Source organism: Priapulus caudatus, unplaced genomic scaffold (genome assembly GCF_000485595.1).
Source record: "Priapulus caudatus unplaced genomic scaffold, Priapulus_caudatus-5.0.1 Scaffold933, whole genome shotgun sequence".
NCBI classification, from domain to species: Eukaryota; Metazoa; Priapulida; class Priapulimorpha; order Priapulimorphida; family Priapulidae; genus Priapulus; species Priapulus caudatus.
The window spans coordinates 70,572-94,666 of NW_014577994.1; the positions used below are offsets into that span (position 1 = coordinate 70,572).

Genomic DNA, 24,095 nt, shown 5'->3' on the forward strand with positions numbered 1-24,095 from the left:
GCGTCGCTGCCGCGTGCGTTGTGGGCGCTCGGTGTGTGTGGCGCCTGTGTGTGGTGTCGTGTGATTGGTGTGTGTCTGTTGTGCTGGTCCGCTGTGGTGTGTGTTGTGGTGTGTGTTGTGTGTGTCGTGTGTGTTCTGTTCGTGGTGTGATGTGTGTCTTGTGTCCCTGTGTGTGCGTTCGGGGTGTGCCTGCGTGTTTTGTGGGTGTGTGTGTGCTGTGTGTCCCTGGTGGTGTGTGGGTTGCGTCGTGTTGTGTGTGTGCCTCCATCGTGTGTGTGTGTGTGTGTGTGTGGCTGTTGTGTGTGTGTGTGCTGCGGAACCGTGTGAGCGTTATCAGTACCTTTGCCGTATTGAACACGACGAAAAGGAATTCCGAGAAGCGTAAAGAAGTCAAGAATGAAGGCGCGTCAAGATTGCGTTGCGGAAAACCACATCCGCAAGTGCCCCTTTATAACCAGGTATGTCGTTTATTTTTACTCGCAGCGGTCAAAGCGATACGATTTAAGTCTTGTTGGAAATAAATCTGCATGCAAGAACAGTGAAGTAGTACGATTGCGGGTAATATTATATCTTGCCCATACATGTGGCTCACTCCCCACCACATACACCTAACATTATACCACCTTTTCTACACTACCACTTACCAACTACCACTAACCACCATACCACCTACCACTACCACTACCACTACCACTACCATCTACCACTCTACCACTACCACACTACCACCACTACCACCACTACCACCACACTACTACTACCACTACCACTACCACCACAACCATTACCACCTACCACTACACTGATCACCGACCATTACCTCAATATTCCAGCTTTCGTTCACAACATTCACACCACACGAGCGCAGTGGCTCACTCAGTGATCTGCCCTCACACGCCCACGACAATCGCCTTCATACCGACACTGCACCTGCGGTGCCTGTATTTCGTATCTAAGCGCTCGACGGGGCAGTCGTTAGGCGCTGAGCCGCCGACCAGCAGCGACAGGTAGACAGTCTGCCATCAGGTCCTGCGCGTGCCTTCGTGATCGGCGTTGTCAATGCTTAGCAACGAGTCATCGCAGCTACCTCATCCGACTCCACTGTGCGCTTCCCCCAAGCACCGTTATCGTGGCGGAGATGATGTACGAGAGCGCCGCGCGCGCGGTGCATCGCTTCATAGCTGTCGGGCTTATGAGCAGTTCGCCCGTAATTAAGACATTCTTGGAGATTACGACGCATAAAAGGTATACATGTAACTATAATACGCAAAAGATTATTTCAATTATGCTACCACGGACGCCTGCGAATAGCGCAAATTACACCAATTTGGTTTACGTGGTGTCGGTGGATCTGAATGATCGCATGATAGACGGACGGCTACTGATGGATGTGCATGCGATGGACGGGCGATTTATGGACGGGACAGATGCGATGACGGACGACAGGCGCGACGAACGCGACGAACGGAGTAGTTGATATGCATGATATGGATGCTATTATATGTATTGTAATCGATTGCCGCGCGGTGTGTCGTGCGTGCTGTGTGCGCGCATGTTGTGTGTTGTGGAGTGTGCTGTGTTTGTTGTGCGTGCGTGCGTGCCGTACGTGGTGATGGAATGCAGGGTTGGCATGATGCGCATGCGCATGGAATGGATCGGCCATGATGGATGATCGGATGGATGGTATGAGCGATGGATTGGCATGGGATCGATGGATGGATCGACTGTATCGATGGGATGGAATGACTGGATCCGATGGAGCGATCGATGATGATGGATGGCATGATAATGGATGTCGATGATGTGTGCATGGATAGGATGCACGATGAATGGTATGATGATGGATGGATGGATGGATGGATGGATGGATGGATGGATGGATGGATGGACGGATGTATGTATGTATGGATACACAAGGACATAGAAATCAATCAGAACATATACATGTGTTCTGGCTTTAGCTGCTTAACATGAACGTGCAGCGCCATCTGCTGATAGAAAACGTTCATTGTGTGAATATTGGAACCAATTCTTTTTTTGTGAAACCAGGGCTTAATTGGTATTGCAGAAGAATATGGTTTCATATTCCCGTTCCCACACACACACAAATACTAAATTACTTACATGTTATTCGACCATAGCACTAGCAGTAATATGTAATTTGTAATGTTTAGAGTATTAATTGTGTCACAGACTTATTTACTCTACTCTTAAACTTAATTTTAACGTTTTAGCAATTGAATGCTACTCATTTTGATCGATGTGTCCCCGATTTTGTCTCATTCTATTGTATTTTTAATTATATTTCTATTAATTTATAGTTTATATAATTTATAATTATATATCTATAATAAGTTATAGCCTTTTGGTATAATTATATGATACCTGATTACTGTGCAGGTCCAGCTTAATGAGGTTTGGACATTGCAGTAGACCATCACAATGGGTCAAGTAATTGCAGCTCAGGACACATATTGTAAGATTACAACACATATTTATTTCTGCTATGTGTTGCAAATTTGCTCCTGATAGCCAAAGGTATTTAACGTCACTCAGAAACCTCTGAAATCATCACAGCAAGATTAAAACAGTTAAATTATCATTTCAATAGCTATACTTATACTTATATAATTATGTAAAGAATTATAAGATATATGTAGCCTAAATTGTTAATCATCGGATGTTATTCGAAGCTGTGCAGTGTACGTAGCCTACGTGAATGTAAACGAATTAGTATAAACACCTGTTCTGTCTTTCGAAGTATAAAATTTTTTTCAGCAGATAGTAAACATCCATTCTGCTGTGCTTGCTCAGTTAATTTTTTCTCTCTCCATTTATCGTTGCTGTGTTTTATTTTTATTTTGCCACAGTGTTCGGCAATGGCATTATTAACGTTAATAGCATTTTGTCGATTCGCCGACGAAAAAGTCACGACCAATGGAGAAGGATTCATTATTTATTAGGCCTACGCTAGTACTAGTAGTACTAGTAGTAGTACTTTACAATGCGAAATTTCTTTATGGAAAAAATTGATAAAAGAAAGACATATTATGATTCTCTATATACAAAATAAATTTTATATGCCGATGGCTGAAAACGTCGCATTTGCCATGTCTGTTACCATCACTGTTGTTACAACAACAACGAACGTATCCAACGCATAAATTATGTTAATGCATAAATTATATTTTGTAGTTATGAAATTGTGAATAAATTATTGAGTTACTACCTGATCTAAGAGATTATTAATAATGTATTAGAATTCTGAAAAAACTGGTATTTCTTTGAGTAGTTCTAGCCGTGATGCCGTTTTCTTTTTCAGCAAGTATAATGTCTTTCGATTAGTTTATCTGGTACACAACATGGCAGCGCCCATGCGAATATGCAATCCTATCCTATTTTTCCTGTGTGTTATGTTTATTACTATTAGTATTATAACGCTCTTGGATTGTGCATATGTTAATAATTACATCAATTAACTATACTTTTTTTGTCAATACTTATACTATTGTATTAATAGTAATATGAGCTTGAGTGGGTGGAAACGTATTCTCTGTTCACGTAAACAACTGCGGATTGAGATAACATTAGCATGTGGACAATCATTCAGGTAATGGTGAGAAATAAGTTGGGTACGACTTTATTAGTGTATATTATTACTCAGTGTTGTAGTCGACTCCGCACCCCCCGAGTCCGAGTCTGAGTCTGAGTCCGCACCCACCAGAGTCCGAGTCCGCGCCACCCGAGTCCGAGTCCACACCACCCGAGTCCGAGTCTATTTTTCATTAAAAAAAGGAAAAAATGGGCATAATCGGAGAAAAAATCAGAAAAAAGGGTAAAAATTCAAACTGTATGTAATCAAGCTCATAGGGTCTATGTCCCCCAGGGTACTGCCAGAACGTACCTTGGGTACGGTCCGGTATACCGGAACGTACCCTGGTACTATCTAATATGCCGGACCGTACCTCGCCTACTCCACTAACGAGTCTAGGGAGTCGCCTACGCCTACTCCCTAACCCTAACTCTAACCCTAACCATATCAAATAGTTACCAGGGTACGTTCTGGCAGTACCCTGGGGCACATAGACCCTATGAGCTTGATTACATACAGTTTGAATTTTGGAATGTGCATTCACATGACATTGCATAATTTGCACTGAACAACAGAGTATGCTAAAGAAATGAATGTTCAGCGTTCTTACACATAGATATAAAAACTACAAAAGAAAACCCTAACATTTTTAAACCAAGGGTTTTTATTGCCATAATTATATTAAAAGTTAACAGTTTGAGTATGTTGAAAAAACACACCTAAATTAAATAGTGAATGCAATTTAAATACTAGCATATGGTTTTTTTGCCAAATTAGCCAGCTTTAATAAAGATCGCAGGTGTGAAATAATATACCATCAATGGAATAAAATTGATGCATGATTATTTTTGGACATTTATTATTGAGTTGAGTCATGCACATGCTATTTTATTTGTGCATGGATAGCGACATCTCTGAAGTTAAGATCTATAGTTTAAATCCCCGCTATATCCGCATGTAAAAATAAATACCGATATAAACTGTTGTGTAAATTCGAGTGGCTTGCTTGCAGATGGCATGAGACAAGACCCAATGAATGGACCAGCGTGCTTGCAGACAGGGTCTTTACACTAAGCCAGACGGACTCCCACCTTCTCTACAAGGTCCACGGCACCGACTGCGGAGACTGGGAAGAAATTCCGCTTTTACACGCCGACAATGCAGACTTGGCAGGGGTTCCACATTTGCAAACCGAAAACAGACGCTTGGCGGGGGTTCCGCGTTCCACCAAGCGGAAGAACGCGTCTTTTGCCGCCAAGAATCCGCAGAAGAAACCTCGAGGCGGCGCCACATCCGGACGCGGCGGCGGCGACCAAAAGGACGGCGTTGGCGCAGCACGACGAGGCGATGACGATGGCAGTGAGAACATACTGCGCGACTACTTCCAGCTGGACATCGACGTCGAGCGGTTGTACGAGCGCTGGAGCGACGCCGACGAAAACTTCGCTCGGGTGGCGCCGCGCTTCATCGGCGTGCGCATGCTGCGGCAGGACCCCGTCGAGAACCTGTTCTCGTTCATCTGCTCGTCGAACAACAACATCGCGCGCATCGCCGGCATGGTCGAGCGCATGTGCACGCGCTACGGCGAGCCGCTGCCTGTGGTAGGTGGCGCCACCTATCACGCTTTCCCCGGCGTCGCCGCCCTGGCGGCGGACGGCGTCGAGGGCGAGCTGCGCGCGCTCGGGTTCGGGTATCGCGCGAAGTACGTCGCGGCGAGCGCACGTTGGATCGCGGCGAACGGTGGCGAGGCGTGGCTGCGGGGCCTCCGGGGCGTGCCGTATGCGAGGGCACATGCAGAGCTCACAAAGCTGACGGGCGTCGGAGCCAAGGTGAGAACGAGCGCGCGCTCGATCGCCGAAGTTCCGAGAAAACGCTTGATTTAGGTTGAGATGAGAAATCGAATCGTGTCGTGATGATTCGTTTACATTTTAGGTTATCTCTGTGGTATCCGTAGTTAGCCTTTTATTATCCACATGGTTATCATTGCTGTTGATTCATCCGTTATATATGAGCCATCATTATTTTGTAGTGAAGCATATATCTTCTACAGATTTTTACTTAATTTGTTTCTTTTTTATCTTTATACGGACCAACTCCAGAACATGTAACCTCTGTAGAGGAATACATGTATGCCATAGATATAAGAGTAGAACTTGTGCAAGTTGGAAACCCCTCTCTGCTACATGTAGAGCAAACACACTTGTTTGGGAATTTTCAGGAAAACGATTTGATTTTAAGGTTGTGATATGATTCCAGGTGGCAGATTGTGTGTGCCTCATGTCACTAGATAAGACTGGTGCCATTCCAGTAGACACGCATGTCTGGCAGATTGCTTCACGTGACTACATGCCCCATCTAAAGAAGGTGAAGTCGGTGAATGACAAGGTTTACAAAGAAATTGGTAAGAATCTCAAAGACGCCATTTGTGTAATGCAAGAAGATACTACTGCAGTTATTGCTTATCATATCAACATAGTGCTGCCCTCTATTGTGATTTTATTTAGCAATCTGAATAAAACCATGAACGTTTGTCTAGCACCACCAGAATTAACATAACACATTGCTAGTCAGTGTATTTGATAATAATTATTGTACATATATCATATGTAATTAAATTGTAGTAATGTAATGAAACACTAGTAATTTTGTCTTGTAGGAGAATTTTTCAGAGATCTGTTTGGCCCATATGCTGGATGGGCACATTCCGTGAGTATCTTTTGTGTCTCTACATACCTCACCTATGCAGCAAATTCTAACATTACATTTTAGACACTCCCATGTTTTAACGTGAACCTAAACTAACTCTTTAAGTCATTGGTGGCATTAACAACTACCCTCGTGAGTGCAGTCACGAGGAGGTTTGGAAGCTAACATGGATATATGATTTTTGCATAGGATATGTTGATGTATGTATTATGAACGAATAACGCGACTCCAGCTTTTAGCTATATTTGATAGCAATCATCACTTATTCACAAACTTTCGTGAATAACCCTGAGAGAGTAATCTTTGTCTTTTCTGCATTAAAATCACAATTAGGCGTTTAATCCTGTTTGTATTGGTCTTCTGGGGATAGATGTTGGGCTGATGAAATTTCACCTTCCCCTGCAGTGCATGCTCATGCGTATGTAAACACGTGCACACACACCTGCTTCTTTTTCTAGTCTCACTGAAGCTTGTTTTTTTTCAGGTCTTGTTCAGTGCTGATCTAAAGAAATTTGAAGATGCTAGTAAGCCAAAGCAGCAGCCTAGCGGCCGGCCTCCGATAACAGAGGCCAACTGATGCAGACAGCCACAGAACAAGTTGCTACTGGGTCGAACACCCCATCCGGTGGGTGGGTGGGTGGTTGCTAGTAGAATCCAAGGTCATTCATACCACGGCGATGCAGCCGCGTGTGTGTGTGCGACCCTTGTCTAATCGGTGCCTACTTTTAACTGTACAGCCGGGTGAACAGACAGGTTGGAATGCCATTCAGCGCATGGTTATTATAGCTGTGTGTTGAATTTTTAAAGTGTTTGTGTTGTGTCGATCTGTAACAGCAGCACGTATTGGGTGTCAGGTATTCATTTTCACCCTGCCTGCTTCGTTCTCTGTGTGCAAGTCATGTGCAGCACCACGTGTGTGGGTGCCAACTCTGAACATACATGTGCAATGTATAGATTGTATGCTCACGTGGGAACCTACATGATTTCTACCCAAGCAGCCCTGCAAAATTTCTTCAGCTTTATGTGGGACTTAAGAAAGCGAGACACCTGTTTTCAGGTCCAATTCAAGTATCAAATCCAAATCATAGTATTTCCAATTTTGTCAGATATCATGAACATATTATTAATGTGTGATTGTGTTTGTTATCAGGGGTCTGTCATTATTAACCCCTGTTATTATGTATTCCTAATTTAATGCGTTCCTGATCACGCATTTCATCAGGCAGATTTAGCAGCTGAGCAGACGTACTATACTATACTGGGTTATTGATCATTCCCGACATTCACGAGGATTCTTCGCTGGTTTAATATAATTCAAATTGTCAGAAGTTCCCCACATTTAGTCTGTTGCCAGAGCATTTTCCTTTCTGTCCGATGACCGCACATAGCACTAAATACTATGGCCATGAACCTATATGTGTAGCCTTGTCATATAGCCGTGGTTCCTCTGGGAGTAGTGCACGACTCTATAGGCAGAATAGTCCTTACAGAGTGTTATCATACTCTGCCGGTTACAGAAATGAAGCTATAAATGGAGTGCCTTATCAATAAAATACGTGGCCTTGTGACTGTGTTCTACTAGGGCATATAATCTGCAATGATTCCAAAAAAGCTCTCAGTCCATTTCCGTTTGAATCCTAAGGATGTTTCCATACATGGAGAACCCCCCCGCCTAGATGTAAAGCCATATACAGTAGCAACAGCCGCTCTGCTACGAAGAAGATAATAAAATGTAGGGAAACGGTTTTTCTCGCCGCAGAGGATAAAAATGGACCGGTCGATACATGCAACCGGCAGGGATTTTACTTCGCCTCTTTTCAAATGCATTCGTTAACGTGTTCGGTCCGAGAGAGACATTGATTTGTGCAAGTGTTCGCGACAATGTTGTGTCAACGTCCATTATAGGTTATTAGTGCGTATAACTTGTGTTATTATATACCTGAAGAGCATGGTACGACTCGGCGCGCTGGTATACGTAGGGTATACGGGCACGATTTTGTCCGGCATTAGACTGATGCAGGTGATTGAGTGAGGTAATGGCCGTTATTATAGGGTGTTTACCCCGTGTAATGAAGCAGCTTGGGTGCCAGCACATACAGCGATTTCTCTTGCCTGCACACAGTGATGCTGAAGGGGTCGTTGTCGTATCAGGTACTACAGATATGTACCCGAGGTACATATATGTATACACAAAGTGTACCAGACTTGTACTGCAGAAGTGTACCCTAACCCTAACCCTAGCCCTAGCCCTAGCCCTAGCCCTAACACTAACCCTAACCCTAACCCTAACCCTAACCCTAACCCTAATCCTAACCCTAACCCTAAACATACCTCATATAAAAATATAAACATAATACTAAACAACCTAAAACTACCTCGGGTTCATATCTGTGGTACCTGATATGACAACGACCCCATCTGCCACAGTGATATATGCCTGCGCCGCGCGTGTGTGCGTGCCTGTGTGCTTGCGTTAGTGTGTTCGCGTGCGTGCGCGTGTGTGTGCGTGAATGTGTGTGTGTGTGTGTGTGTGTGTGGTGTTGTGTGTGTGGTGTGCTGGTGTGTGGTGCGTGCGTGCGAGTGTGTGTGCGTCCGTGCGGGTGTTGGTACATGTCGTGTGTGCGTGTGTGTTATTATCTTGTATGTAGATATTGCGCGTAATAGCATATTTAGCATACACGCGGGTTTCGCACTGCTACAGTAAGCCTACATAGTAGCAGTGTGTACTGAGTGTGTATACGCTACGTGGTATGTAACACATACGACTGCTGTACTTGCAGTGCGTGACGAGATCTCGCTATTGGGTGCGTCATCCGCCGTTCGTCGCTCCAAGCAGACGCCGTCAGGGATTTATGTCATTCAGAACCTTTGAAATCGTGCGAAATTTCGTTCGACGGCGTTTTTGTAATCCATTAGCGTAGACGAGTGAGTGAGTGAGTGGGTGAGCGGGTGGGTGGGTGGTCGAGCGAGCGAGAGTGAGTGAGTGGGTGGGTGGGCGAGTGAGTGAGTGAGTGAAGGAGTGAGTGAGTGAGTGAGTGAGTGAGTGAGCGAGTGAGTGAGAGTGCGTGGGGGTAAATGAATGAATGAGTGGGGACGTGAATGAGTGGTGGGTGAGTGAATGTATGAATGAATAAATAAATAAATAAATAAAGGAATGAATGAGTAAGTGATAACCCCGACCGGGCTGAGAATTCGCAGTAGCAGACTTTCTACGTAACTGCGTGCCCCGAGGCGCGCGGACAGTAGCAAACGCCTTTGTGACCCGCGCTGCAATTTTCCCGCCAAATTTCACACACCCGCTCTAGCGCGCACCCTTCCCGCGTTTTCGCTCAAGGATGTACGCGTTGTGTGCATACATATTTACACATGGTGTACTACCGAGCTGTGGACGGTGCGAAAGGCGCCGCGAGAAAACAACGAGCCGCGTATAGAATTTCATCTACTCGGCGGAGGGGGGTGGGGAGTGGTCGAGAAGATTTATCCGTTCTCTGTAAAAAATTCTCCGTGTTTTAGAAAACAGTCGGCTGCGTGATTTCATATGTTCTGGAGGTTTATAAAGTTATTCACACGTTACATTGTAGCACAACAGAAAACGTGAAAACTACTTAAAAGAACATCTCAAATGTTTTAACGCCACTGAAAGTAGCGTGTGTGCGCTGTGTGCATGCGTGCGTGTCTGGGCGAGGAAGGGGACTAAAACATGTCAAGGAACCAACGTACAGCTATTTTATTGTGCTTCTGCTCCTGCTCCCGCCAAACTTACATCCTGAACGTAGGCGCCGCTGCCATGCACCGTCGTGCCCGTAGTTCTGTGCGCCTTCAACCAGGGTATGTGTGGCGCGCCTGCAGCAGGAAGTGACGAGTAACACCGGTAAGCTGCTCTCAGTCTGCTTTATACATGGCGCCCAAAACAAAGATTGCAGAGCTGAGAGGTGGGGGAGCGTAGGGTGTGGAGAGGGAGGCGGAGGAACCAGTAAAATATTAAGTCATCCACTATTTTGGGCAGTTCGCTGTTTTTGCCCCCCCCCACCTTGTTAAAAAATCCTGGCTACGCCACTGCCCAGTGGGGACAGTAAACGTGTCTGGCTAGACATTTACAGTCCTCGGCCTGTTTGCACGTGTGTTACTGGCATGCTTCGGTTATGGTGCTCAGCCCTGCTGTAATGCTCTGGTCATTTTCCATATGGGTACTCGACTTCCGTTTGCAACATTTATATGTGCGTGCGTGCGTGCGTGCGTGCGTGCGTGCGCGCGCGTGTGTGTGTGCGTACACGTGTGTTTGTACTATGCGTGCTTGGTCTTCGCATCTTGTGTGTCTATGCTATTTGTCGTCGGCCTGCGTGACCGGACTGCTGTGTACAGAGAAAGCAAGTTTCCGTCAACTCTGCTGTATGACGCCCGTCTATCGATCCTCCAGCACGCCCCGCCGCCGCCGCTGCTGCTGTCGCCGCGAGAGACTCGGCTGCGGGAGCGCAGCAGACGCCGAGACGGGCCGCGCGAAATCCGGGCGATCGTTGCCGAGAGGCCGGAGGCTGCAGAACGCAGAATGTTGAGGAGGAGAGGATGCTGAGTAGCGGAGGATTCTGATGTGAGGTAGATGCTGAGGGAGGGATGCTGTGAAGAGGATGCGGAGCGAGGGATGCTGTGAAGAGGATGCGGAGCGAGGGATGCTGTTGAGAGCGTGTGAAGCGAGGGATGTTGTGGAGGGGTTGTTGAGTAGTGGAGGATGTGGGTGGGAGAATGCGGACCTCATCGGAGCGATAAGGAAACGAACAGCTGCTGATGAATCAGCGAGGGCGTGGCAGCGAACGGCAGGGGAAAATAATGAATGAGAGATTGACTAAGGGAATGAATGAAATTGGAGAAAAAACGTGAACAGTCGTTGAACTGACCGAAAGGGGAGGGGGCGAACGAATGACCGTAGAAATAAATAAATGTGTAGATGGCTGTACGAATGGTTATGTAACTGAACGAATCGATGTCTGTTTGTATCTTATAAGAGAAATTAGTAAGTTTTCGAACTCGTTCTAATTTAGAAAAGTATTGAATATTGCACGGATTTATTTTTGTACGAAATGTATAGAGAATGATTTTTCATAGATGACTAGGATTATATTTTATACATTAATAAATACAGCTTATCGGCTAACGTGTTGTTTATCGTGTCGTGTGAGTGTGTGTTGGGCTGCGCTTACTGTAGAGTGATATTCGCCCTGCTGCCTCGCAGGATTATGGATTGAAGCCACCATACTCGGCTAGCTCGTCCCCAACGTGAGTCATGCTCCCGTGACGAATTAGTTTCCTGATTTAATGATTTATTCACAGGTCACGGCCGTTCGCCCGTGTAGGTGTGTACCTGCCACTCTATCCGCCGGCTGTGGCACTCTATCGTGGAGCTGCTATACGTACCTCACTGAATCGGATTAATTGTGCATACATACATACATACATACATGCATCCATGTTACACAGCTTGGGCGGGCTTGGTTTGAGTTATATAGGTCATCATGAATTATAATATATATAGTGCGTGCGTGCGTGCGGGTGTTCGTCTCGCGTGCCCCATATTTTCGAACGTATACTACTCGTATCATTTGCACTGGAATGAAATCCGTAAAAAGAAAAGAAAGAGGGGTAATGCGACAAACAGACAGGTAGAGGGGCCGGCAGGTAGTTAGAGTTAAATTCAGAATTCATTGCTGGATTGATTGAACGGCGAATTTGATCATAATGTCATAAAAACCTGTGACAGGGGAAGGAGCAGGAGAGAGAGGGGGAAGAGAGAGCAAGAGGGGTGAGATAGATTGGGTAGGGGGATGGACGGGTGAACGGACGGACGGACAGGCAGGCAGGCAAGCAGGCAGGCAAGCAGGCAGCTAAGGCCACCACGATATGATTACCTTTTACGTGTCAAGTATTAATGTTTTGTACGCAGCGTCCTATTTCAATTCGCTTCTATTGATTAATCCCGGCCGTATCCGGACAACTACCCACTGGACAATTACCCACTACAGGGCAATTACCGCACCAGGACCAATTACCCACTAGGACAACTACCCCACGGACAACTACCCACAGGACAATTACCCACGCAGGACAATTACCCCATCCCCGGACGATTACCCTAGCCCCCCCCCATCCACACACCGACAGTAATGATGATCTCATCTAACGGATCAAACTTCGTGATTTCATAATTTCAACTTCAACATTCGCTGATACTGCCGATATTTTGATTTATTTCGACATTTTCCGATACCCGATATGAAGTTCATACGGCAAAGTACAGGCCTTCACTGCGCGCATACAGAGAGACAGCAGGGAGCGAAGCGCAAACCAACCAAGCACCGTACACTGTCTATACATTTCTGGGTCGCTAATCACAATGAATAACATCCATTCATTTTACGTGCTCTGCCACGCGCCCGCAGTCGCCGGTCGCGTTATCTTGTAGTGTTGTTCTTGTTTATTTCATAAATTATGTTTGTGATACGCGTTATTGTTAGCACAGCTACAGCTTTGTGCAGATACGCGCTATAGTTTTGGTGATACGCGCATTGCAAATTCGCCGTAATGCAAACTCGCGTAAATCAAGAACAGCAGCGACGCGACACCCACTTAATTACCTTCGCGTACATTGAGTATACTTTGCCTACGCGACAGTGCTGGCGATACATCGCGCGAGCGTCGCCCCCGCGCCTAATCGCTTCGCATGCTGAGTCCATCTGTGCATCCTCACGCTCGGGTATCCTACCATAGGTTCGTTTATCGATTGCCTGAAATTGCAGTCTGCTCCCTCTCGAGCGGTTGTTAAAATTCGATTTTATTGAATACACTCATTAATGTATAATTGCGATATAATGGAAAAATTATGTGTTTCATAGGTGTCATTATCACTACCTTATCACATAAAAACAAAATCTTGTATACTTCAGAGATGCAATGATGAAAACAATGATTAAAGCCTCATTTAGACAATTCAGTTATGATTTGAAACTTTATTCACAATTCTATCATGTACACAAGCATTCAGATGACATGTTTCATTTTGGCTCTACTGTCTGTTGTATAAACTATTCATTAAGTGAAGAAGGGATGTACACATATGCAAATATACAGTACTCCACAGTGGCAGATTACATGACCTTTAAAAGGCAATTTTATATATCACGCTGTGAAAATGACAATTAAGTACGTATTTTTGGCATAAACTAGTGATGTATTTGCCATGTGGTCAAATTGCTGATAAATATCATAATCCTACTAAATGATAAGCAGGAAAAATGCAGATAGATGACCTTAAATTAATGCGTCAAATGCACCATCTTTGCATCAAAATAAAAAAGATTTCGTGGGCATGCCCACCCCCCATTCAACACAAGTATTAACACTTTATAAATTTCTTGTAATCAGTATATCCACTCACGTACACACACACGCAGCACGCACCGCAGCACACGCACGGTCACGGCACACAGCCAGCCACATATACGGCACAAACGCACAAACAGTTTACATAACATAACGTACATGCGCAAGAGCAAGATCATTTGGATAGACAACATTTCCGTCATTATAGGAGGGGTAGGGGCACTCCCGCCCCCCCGTCCAATATCCGCCGCTATAATTCTCTGAACACATGGGGTAGGCAATTTCTCCTCTTGTTCTAGACATACATTATGTATTGCAGCGGACAAAATTTACGGAAGGGGGAATTTTTCCCATTTATTTGAAGGTTATGGGTGGGTAGATTGTCCTGGCTGGGTAATTGTCTTCTGGTAGGTATTGTGGTGCGGTAGGATATGTCCGTGGTGGGGTATTGTCCTGGTGTTTATTGTCCGGGGTAACTTTGTCCTCAGGCGCGATTTAGATGGGGGCACATCCGGCCGTGCCCGCCTTTTGAACCATACAAAAAAAAATTTTTTTTATTACTTACGGCGGCGGTTTCACAATCTGCGCGCAAAGGCGGATGCCAAATCGCGGTTTTGCATCGCGATCGAAACTACCGAGATTATTTACGAAGATGTGAACCATATAATCCCATAAAATGCGATCAGCACACGCGGCTCAAATCTGCAGCTTTTGGACTGCGATTATTTTGAGAATTAGCGCGCGATTATTTGCGCGTGTGTGCAACGCTCTCGCTTTGGAAATTACGCGGATTTTTTGGCGTGGTGAACGCCGCCGCAATAATCTCCGTGTATTCTATCGCATTCATTCAAGCGAGTGAGCATGAGGCATTGCGCAGTGACATCATTCCGAGCAGTGAGCATTGCGCAGTTCTATTAATAGTAATTGACCCGCTCGCGATACGCGATTATTGTCAGCTGTGTGAACAACGCAGCCAATATCCGCGTGTAATTTCAATCGCGATTAGATCGCGGTTTTCTTGTGTGAACGCGCTATTATATAGAAAAAAATTTACAAAACTTACTAAAATTATATTTTCTCATAATTTCAATGTTGTAATCATGGTTTACAAGATGAGGATTCAGTCAGAAATCTGTGACATCGATGACTCCATTTCATGTTAAGCATAACTATTCAAATTTGCAGTCATTCTCTCTGAATTTCCAGGCCACAGAAAACAATCTCAGAGTCATTACATAGAATTTGATTTTACAATTGTTAGAGATATATTCTGCTGCAACTGTTATAGTGCATCATGGTATGTAAGCGGATTGTTTCATTAGGGAAGAAAGTAGCTATTTTATTTTGCTTCTGAATGAACATACTCATACTAATCACAAACATTCTTTCAAGTTTTGCATATATTCGATTAATCAACAAGATGTATGTTGAATTGCATACTTTTTTTCTCTAGCTTGCAATAGTTATTTGATATGTAATGTGCTTCTGTATACCGTACAGTGATCATGTCAGAAATATATACAGGTTTAAAACATTTCAGTGTAATTTAAATTTCTCGGTACATTTGTCCGGTCTTTGTCCCCCCCGCCCATACGAAAGGCCTGTCACGCCACTGATCAAATTTAACTACAATAAATGCTTGCTGGCATATGAAGTAAATACCCTCTACAGTATGCATCCAGATTGCACCATTTAAGCTAAAAAGTGCAAAAGTCCCCCAGGGCGTGTACAGGGGGGGGTCCAGGGGGTCCGGACCCCTGCCTCGCCAGAAAACGGCATCTGAGGGGGTTAATTTCAAAAATGTTTCGGGGATGGCGCCCCGAACCCCCTTCGCGTTGCTGCGCAAGTAGGGGGACTGTTAGACCCCCCCCCCGTCGCGAAATCCTGTAACAACGCCCCTGCCCCCTTATTCGCTTTCGACTGGCTCGGTGGCGCATCCGCTCATCCTCGGCCGGGGTTCATCCGCCGGCCAGCCAATTGACTACATATTGCTCTCATTTGTGCCCCTCTTTTTGAAAATCTTGGATCCGCCCTGATTGTCCCTGGTGGGTAATTGTTCCTGGATAATGTGGTGTGATTTATTTAGATTTTAACGATGCCAGTGGGTGAAACGTAATGACTTCATACGTTCGAATATTGATTTGTTATATTGTCAGACTCATGGTCTTTTACTCACAGCAGTGCGGTTCGATTTTCGTGTGAGTAATTTGACGGATGTCTAGACCTACTATTATGATTTGGCAGGCGGACAAAATTATTACGGAAGGGGGAATTTTCCTTATTGGAAGTTAGGCTGGTAATTGTCCTGCGTGGGTAATTGTTGCCTGGTAGGTATTGATCTCTGGTGGGTAATTGTCCTGGTGGGTATTGGCCCTGGTGGGTAATTGTCCAGGAGGTAATTGTCTGGTGGGGTATGTCCTGGTGGTAATTGTCCGTGGATAATGTGGTGATTCATTAGATTTTAACAGTGGCCATGCTGCGGTGAAACGTAATGACTTCTTACGTCTCGAATATTGATTGTTATTGTAGACTCATCTCATTTTACTCACGACAAAATCGTATAGTGCCAAAGCACAAGATAAACCACTCTCCCAATACATAGCGAGTAGGTCATGGTCGCACAACCGCATGGTTTTAGGAAGCAGTTCACACGACAGTTCCCGTATGCTGCTGTAGCTGCTCTGGCGACCTGTCGGCTGTGTGCTGTCAGTCAGCTTACTGTTCTGACGTGTAAATTGCTCCAATCGTTAGTGTAAGCCCGACCTGTCTTCTTCAGATTCCAACGAATACGGAAAGGTGAGAAAACTTCTTTTTGTCGAAATGACATCGTGAAAGAGTCTGTGCAATCTTTCGTTGTTACCAATGTTAGTACCAGTGGCTGTGTTGTTTGTGCACAGGTGGGGCGTACGTGCCGTGCACTTCACTACTTTGTGTGCAGATGAGCATTTAAACGGCAATTTTACAGCAAAAGTTATCGAAACTAATGCGAAATAGAGTAGACAGAAGCATTTAATAATTTGATTAATAGATACATTAGGTGTTTATTTCGCATTATTTGTTTTGAGACGGTCCAATGAAGAGCCCGTCACTGTACCACTGTCGACACTTTACAACGGCAACTGCACTGTGTACAATACTACAGTACATGTAACATCCGATATGAATCATTGCTAATTTGTTGTACACCTGAATGAGAGATTTGAATACAGCTAATTGCATAAAAAATAGTTATCTATTACATTATATTTAGAATAATATATATAGTATTAACCATGGTTATCGCATATTATTTTCTATGTATCAAACAGAACACGGAGGCGGGTTTTGCTTCCCGCTAAAATGGCGGACGTGGCGCTCCATTGCGTAACTACACGTCATTGCACGTGATTTCGCCATAGTGGTTTATCTTGCTGCCTTGGGGCACTATACGATCTTGCTCATCACGAGTGCGCGGTTTTCGCTTGAGTAATTTGACGCATGCGTCATTTTACTCAATATCAAACCCGTGTTTGATAATTTTTGAGCTCATGCGTCATTCTTACTCAACGTGTGCGCGCGCTGAGGTAATTTACTCAAAAGCTAGTACCGCACTAGCGGCATATGCATAAACTCATTTGTGCGCTCCAGTTATTGGTTGCGCACAGTCACGTGGATCTGCAATATTCTGAGTAATTTTACTCACGTGTGGCGGGTCGAACGCTGAAAATATACGGCGGAGTATTTTGACCTCGTGCGTCATTTACTTGAGTAAAATTACTCACGTGTGCGCACGGGGCTTACGCCTCTGATGTACATACGCCTCCCTCCCTCCCGGTGCTAACGTTCGTTTATTAAACCGCTGCCGCTGACTAGATTTAGTAATTTCGCATATAAACCTCCATTGTTTCATCGCACGGTGGTCGTTCCACTTTCGTCTGCGCTGCTGGTGACGTCACATAAGCTGGCCTTTCTGGTTTCCTTCTTCTGGTATCTGAATCATCAACATCTAGCACTCATCTCTGCATGAGAAGCGCTTCTGTCTATTGTTTTGAGCAGGCGGTTGCGGAAGTAGCTGATTTAACATCGCCGACGTGTCACTATAACCAGGTTATGTAAGTGCACGCGACTTCTGCTTTTACTAATAGAAAACATAGTACGATCGTACCGTTAATCGTCAACAAAAATGATACAAGAGTCAAGAGTAGTCACAATTAAAAAGTAACGACAAAAACTAAGTAACTATATACTGCTAGTAACTTACTTCTGTCGGCACTACTGGTGCTGCTGCTGCTGCTGTTACTGCTGCTGATGTTACTGCTGATGCTGCTAGTAGGTACGTTATTACTAGTACTAAGGCTAGGATTTCAGATTAACTGTTTTTAAACAACGGCCCGGTTAAGAAGCGCCGGTGATGTCACGTCACGCCACGTCTAACTCCCCCGTAGGTTCACAATTAACTTGAATCTGATACCAAGAGCTTGCGATACACATAGGCCTCATTATTTATATTACGGTACAGGTCCCAGGCAGCTCTAAGGAATCTCGGCCTCTGTAGGCCCTAAAGAACGCGGTGGAATTGATTTTGTAATAGACAGCCATCGGATAATTACGTATAGCCATCAGTCTCTCTTTTTTCTTTCTCTCTCTCTCTCGCGCGCTCTCTCTCTCTCTGTCTCGCGTGCGATCTCTCTCCCTCTCTCGTTCACTCTCATACCTTTTTGTCCCGCTTTCTCTCTATCCCTTATTTGCCTTTCTCTGTATTCTACTCCTATCTTCTTTTCCCTATTCCCTATCCCTATTCCCTCTATTCTTCCCCTTCTTCTCTCTATTCCTCTTCTTCCTGTGCACTTAAGCCTGGAATATGCACCCTACATGCACCTACGGACGCACGTATACGCACGCACGCAGGCACGCACGCACACACACACACACACACACACACACACACACACACACACACACACACACACACACACACACACAGGTGGGTATTTACGCTCATTAAAATCGACCCAGATGAATCAAGAGCGGCGGTGATGAAACATCTGGCGGATGCCTCTATGTCATAGCAGGGTTTCTCATCAGGGAAAGTGAAGAGCACTCACTCTCTTACAGGCACCAGCGTGCGGTCACGGAGCTGCAACGCCACTGAGATGGATGTAAATTGACTTGCCCCAAGAGCGCTGAGAATCGCCATGCGTCATCATCCATCGCTCAGGGGCGTGTACGCCGCGGATGACATACCATCGTGGAAACATCCGGAACATCCTTTACACGTGACGCTAATCGTACCCACTTATCTATATAGCCACCTACACCTACACCCACATGCACTCATGCACGCAGGCGCGCACGCGCACATACACGCACGTACGCCCATACACTCGTATATAAACAGGAGTTAATAATGACAAATTTTGTCATTATTGTCAATTGTCAATTGTCGATTGTCAATTGACAAATTTGTCATTATTAACTCCTGATATAAAGCATGTAATATCGCATATTTTTAATCGGGGAACTTACGGGGGTGTATGAGAGTACATAATTCCACGATCTGCTCTCTACTTCATCGCTCATCGGTGAATATCCATTCTAATTTTTTTCTCTCATTAATTTTACGTACGGACGAATTTGCCTAGGTTAGCATTTTTAAATCGATTCTATCTCATCCAGAAACTTTGCCGGGTTTCAGGTTAGCTTCACTGCTGCTGGTTCTGTTGTTAAACTTGTGTAAGCGGTTAATGTTTTTTGGTATACATGAATTTGTGATATACTCGTTGGGGACTTGTGTTCCACATCCATAATTAAACGCATAAGCAATACGAACCGTAAGTAAAATTGCCAACAAATTACGTGCGTGCGTTTGTTTGAGAATTACGTTAGTAACTATTGATCCATTATAATTATTCATGTAGTAATTATTCATGCATGTGCATAAAGCATGTTTACACGAAAAAACTGCCCAAGCCGCTATTAAAGTTGCAGAAGAGTTTATTGACAAGAGGTTTCTGATTTAGTTACATGACTTGGCACTGCCATAATCAATTGACATCAAATTAAATATCGCAGAAAATTCTAACGAAAAAATCCAAGATGTGCACTGTTAGTGTTAAGAGTGCTTTTACTGAACAAGCAGAAACGACAGATACCTCGTTAAATACGAAATCTTATAGAGAAGATTTTCTCGCGTGACTCCCGGGAGATTTTTCGAGATTCCTATAGAGCTGGCACCATCTTTCGGGACAGCGTCGGATCAAAATGGCGGCCTCTAATACTCTTCACCCTCCTCTTCGTCCTCGTCCGCAACGTCGGTGCCCACCTCCTCGTAGTCCTTCTCCAGCGCCGCCAGATCCTCTCTCGCCTCGGAGAACTCGCCCTCCTCCATGCCCTCGCCGACGTACCAGTGCACGAAGGCGCGCTTGGCGTACATCAGGTCGAACTTGTGGTCGAGACGAGCCCAGGCTTCAGCGATGGCCGTAGTGTTGCTCAACATGCAGACGGCGCGCTGAACCTTGGCCAGGTCTCCGCTGGGGACGACCGTCGGCGGCTGGTAGTTGATTCCGACCTTGAATCCAGTCGGACACCAGTCGACGAACTGGATAGAGCGTTTCGTCTTGATCGTCGCGATGGCGGCGTTGACATCCTTGGGGACAACATCCCCGCGGAAGAGCAGACAGCAGGCCATGTACTTGCCATGGCGCGGGTCGCACTTTACCATCTGGTTGTTCGGCTCGAAGCAGGCGTTCGTGATCTCGGAGACGGTCAGCTGCTCGTGGTAGGCCTTCTCGGCGGAGATTATCGGCGAGTAGGTGACCAGCGGGAAGTGGATGCGAGGGTACGGCACCAGATTCGTCTGGAACTCGGTCAGGTCCACGTTGAGGGCTCCGTCGAAGCGGAGGGAGGCGGTGATCGAGGAGACGATCTGGCCAATGAGGCGGTTCAGGTTGGTGTAGCTCGGACGCGAGATGTCCAGGTTGCGGCGGCAGATGTCGTAGATGGCTTCGTTGTCGACCATGAAGGCGCAGTCGGAGTGCTCGAGCGTCGTGTGCGTCGTCAGGATAGAGTTGTACGGCTCGACGACAGCCGTGGACACCTGCCAACAGACAGCAAGCAATTGCTCCGCTCAGATGTATTCCTCGTCATGATGCTGTGAATTACGAACATGCGTCCCCGCGCCCGCACGCACTCCGCGCTCCCGAATGCCCACGCACGCACGCACTCGCACACCCCCGAACGCGCACGAACGCACGGACGGAAATAATTATGCTAGTCGTCGTCGAACTCCAATGGTCATCTAATTATTAAATGAATAAACGTTTATGTATATCGCAGTTAAAAGTGCGCACTAGTGATTCCACTGCATACCTGAGGTGCTGGGTAGATCGCAAATTCCAGCTTGGACTTCTTTCCGTAGTCGACCGAGAGACGTTCCATCAGCAAGGAGGCGAAACCAGATCCGGTTCCTCCTCCGAAGCTGTGGAACACGAGGAATCCCTGAAGCCCTGTGCACTGGTCAGCCTGCAAGCAACGCAACCAATGTAGCACTTATGAGATGAACCCTATTTATATTAATTAATCATTATATGACCCATATTATCACGCAGGCAACGCAACATTACGTATGCATTCATTTATTTATTAATCTGCTGTTATATTGGCCGATTAACCAATCTGTCTATGTGTCGGTTTGTTTTCCCATTCATTCTATTTATTTATTTACTGCACGCGTTTCGCAGCAGAACAAAATCGTGCGCGCACGCCTGGCGCTGGCGGCACGTCTGGCTGCGTTGACGTAAGTCAAAGCTTCCTCACACACGCGCTTGCTAAGTACGGTACTTACCGACTATATATGTATCCGCACGTGAGACAAAACCGCTACACTCACCAGTTTGCGAATTCTGTCGAGAACCTGGTCGATAAGCTCCTTGCCGATCGTATAGTGACCGCGAGCGTAGTTGTTAGCCGCATCCTCTTTGCCCGTGATCAGCTGCTCGGGATGGAACAACTGCTTGTAGATTCCTCTTCGCACCTCGTCTGCAAGAAGAGGGAGAAACGACCCGACGTTAAAGGTCTGCACTATTCGACCCGAGTAGATTATGGACATCGTAACAGGTATGTATAATATCTAACCCCCCCCCCCCCGCCAGACTATGGCCCTAATTCCGAACCCTGTCTATATCCATGCCACTAATCAATAATCATACACCTAAACCTGAATCTACCTCAAAACATAGATCTACTCCTTACCGCATAGCCCTATCCGCCACTATATCCCCAAACATAGCCCTATATTCATGACCCGTAAGGCCTATATCCTGCAACAAAACATATATATAGCCTCATTCCTAAGTCTTTCCGAAACATGGCGCTCCTATTAAGCACAGCCGTACCCTTACCACCACCCTACCCTTAGCCACAGCCCTACCTATACTACCGGTACGATCAGCATAGCTTCGGTACAAATGCGAATCGAAAGCGTTGGGCTGTACTGTATCGGTCACTACAGCAGATATTGAGGACTTGCTACATGCGCACGCATTGCATTCCATACATTGCCTCACTGTACACCTCGTCATGTGGTGTTATAGGAACGGTGTGACACAGCCGCTGGACAATCACGTATTTAGATGTAATATTGTGAGGACGTGAACCTGAGCCGTTGCTTGCTTGCTTTCTTTCAGCGTGAGTGTATCTCCATCCACGTCGGTCAGGCGGGTGTACAGATCGGCAATGCCTGCTGGGAGCTGTACTGTCTGGAGCATGGCATTCAGCCCGATGGACAGATGCCGTCAGATCCGAACCCCGGTGTAGCGGACGACTCCTTCAACACGTTTTTCGCCGAGACGGGCGCGGGAAAACACGTTCCTAGGGCCGTGTTCGTTGACCTGGAACCCACGGTAGTAGGTGAGTTCTACCTCCCCCTCTCTCGCCCCCCCCTTCTCTCTTGCGCTCGTTCTGGCCACATCTCTCTCTCACTTTCTCGCGGTCTCCTTTCTCTTTCTCTCTCGCTCTCACATTTACCCACCCCTCACCCTTCACCCTCGCTCGCACTCCTCGCTCCTTTTCTGTCTACATTCCAACGCTTCTACCTACAAGGCGTGTACTGTACTTTGTTTCAAGGTTAGTGGGACTGTCATTTCTGCTTCTTTTATGCGTAATTCTGTTCACGCCCGAGCATACATTAGAACATCAGTACATAGGCGTACGTCACGGTATTGAGATTCAGGGTTAGCGGTTGGGAGTTAGGAGTTAAGGTTAGATGTGTTAAGATGTGTTAGTCATAGATGAAGATATACGATGACGACGACGACGATAATAACAAGAGTATCGTATTTTAGCAGTAGACAATAGTATAGCAGCAGAGACCTGTGTTAGACAAGGCTGTAATTATATATATCTTAATTATTGCACCGCACAAAGAATGATTCTTGGAGCTTCATTAAGCGCGTCCAGAATCATTCATACTCATGAGTGAATTGTTCACGTGTAGAGTAGCATATATGAACATCACGTAAGTATTCGGAAAGCAGGTGAAATATATATATATATATCACTGTTTGCAAGAAAAATATTTGAAAACTGAGGCAAGAACATGACCGCCGCAACACGCGTTTACAGCGGAAAAACAGAATGGAAAATATTACATTAATCCCTATCGCTAGCCCAAACCACAATTCCTACCCTTAGCTTATAACCCTAACCGCAACGTTAACCGTAATCTAATCTTAACCAATAACCGTTGATATGAACTTTACACTCCCGCCGAAAATGCGTTAAAACGGCGTCAGACAAACGCTTCCATACCGGCTTTTACTGTCCGACCATATTTGCAGATGTATTTTTATACCTCAATGGTGTTTTTTCAACTACAACCAACGAAAAAATATTGCGCAATTGCAACATTGTATTAGCTACTGTATAACAGAATAACCGAGATGAAAAATGTTCCCTCCCCAGTGAGTAAGTGGGAGAATGGGCGCGGCGAAAACATGAGTCATAGCTCTACGTGGCAGCAGGAGAGGAAGTTGAGATTGAGCGGATAACCGATGCGTAACCGGCTTCTCGCGACCACATTAGCAAATATCGAGTAACTCGTTTGCTAGGCTGTACACGAATAATACAGATGTCCACTTACCATTTTGAATTTTTGAGAGGTTTAGGCTCTGACACTCCTTTCGGGAAAATTCAGCGGCAAGAGTCTTGACGAAGAGTTGCGTTACGAGCTCTTGTTCAGACGAGTAATTTTTACGCGAGCGGATCACCGATACTTATACTAGCAGAATCCGGAGGCGGGGCAGGTAGGCGGGGCTAAATTTACGTCCACCAATGATAGGCAGGGGTTCTAGATTTCAAAGTGCCCTTCGAAATTTTGCGCAAAAAAATACAGAAAACAATTTGATGGAATTTGGCTATATTCTTTATTTGTTCTCTTTTTCTTCCGATT

At 45.6% G+C, this 24,095-nt stretch overlaps 2 protein-coding genes across 3 annotated transcripts in view; one reads left to right on the forward strand and one right to left on the reverse strand.

Annotated features, from left to right (window-relative positions):
- The first annotated feature begins 3,371 nt into the window (after positions 1–3,371).
- LOC106814508 (N-glycosylase/DNA lyase-like) lies at positions 3,372–8,488 on the forward strand. Of its 2 annotated transcripts, none has more exons than XM_014818818.1 (5): positions 3,372–3,610; positions 4,605–5,421; positions 5,849–5,993; positions 6,249–6,298; positions 6,783–8,488. In XM_014818818.1, exons 1-5 carry the CDS (start codon positions 3,525–3,527, stop codon positions 6,873–6,875), a joined length of 1,191 nt encoding a protein of 396 aa, XP_014674304.1. In that variant the 5' UTR covers positions 3,372–3,524; the 3' UTR covers positions 6,876–8,488. The 2 variants fall into 2 exon arrangements, with proteins under 2 accessions (XP_014674304.1, XP_014674306.1); XM_014818820.1 differs by having other exon boundaries at positions 4,605–5,193.
- An 11,136-nt stretch (positions 8,489–19,624) lies between these two features.
- Positions 19,625–24,095, reverse strand: part of LOC106814507 (tubulin alpha-1 chain-like) — a 20,999-nt gene continuing 16,528 nt past the window's right edge. Inside the window, exons 3-5 of the mRNA XM_014818817.1 lie at positions 21,537–21,685; positions 21,017–21,169; positions 19,625–20,744 (exon numbers count right to left, since the gene is read on the reverse strand). Coding sequence (XP_014674303.1) covers positions 19,920–20,744; positions 21,017–21,169; positions 21,537–21,685 — 1,127 coding nt within the window. The 3' untranslated portion in view covers positions 19,625–19,919. The remainder of the gene's footprint in view (positions 20,745–21,016; positions 21,170–21,536; positions 21,686–24,095) is intronic.

Excerpts from the sequence above, each read along its gene's own strand:
- LOC106814508 (XM_014818818.1), top strand. The coding sequence starts at position 3,525 with ATGAGCTTGAGTGGGTGGAAACGTATTCTCTGTTCACGTAAACAACTG. Across the intron at positions 5,422-5,848 it reads TGACGGGCGTCGGAGCCAAG|GTGGCAGATTGTGTGTGCCT; the intron begins GTGAGAACGAGC and ends ATATGATTCCAG. Across the intron at positions 6,299-6,782 it reads ATGCTGGATGGGCACATTCC|GTCTTGTTCAGTGCTGATCT; the intron begins GTGAGTATCTTT and ends GTTTTTTTTCAG.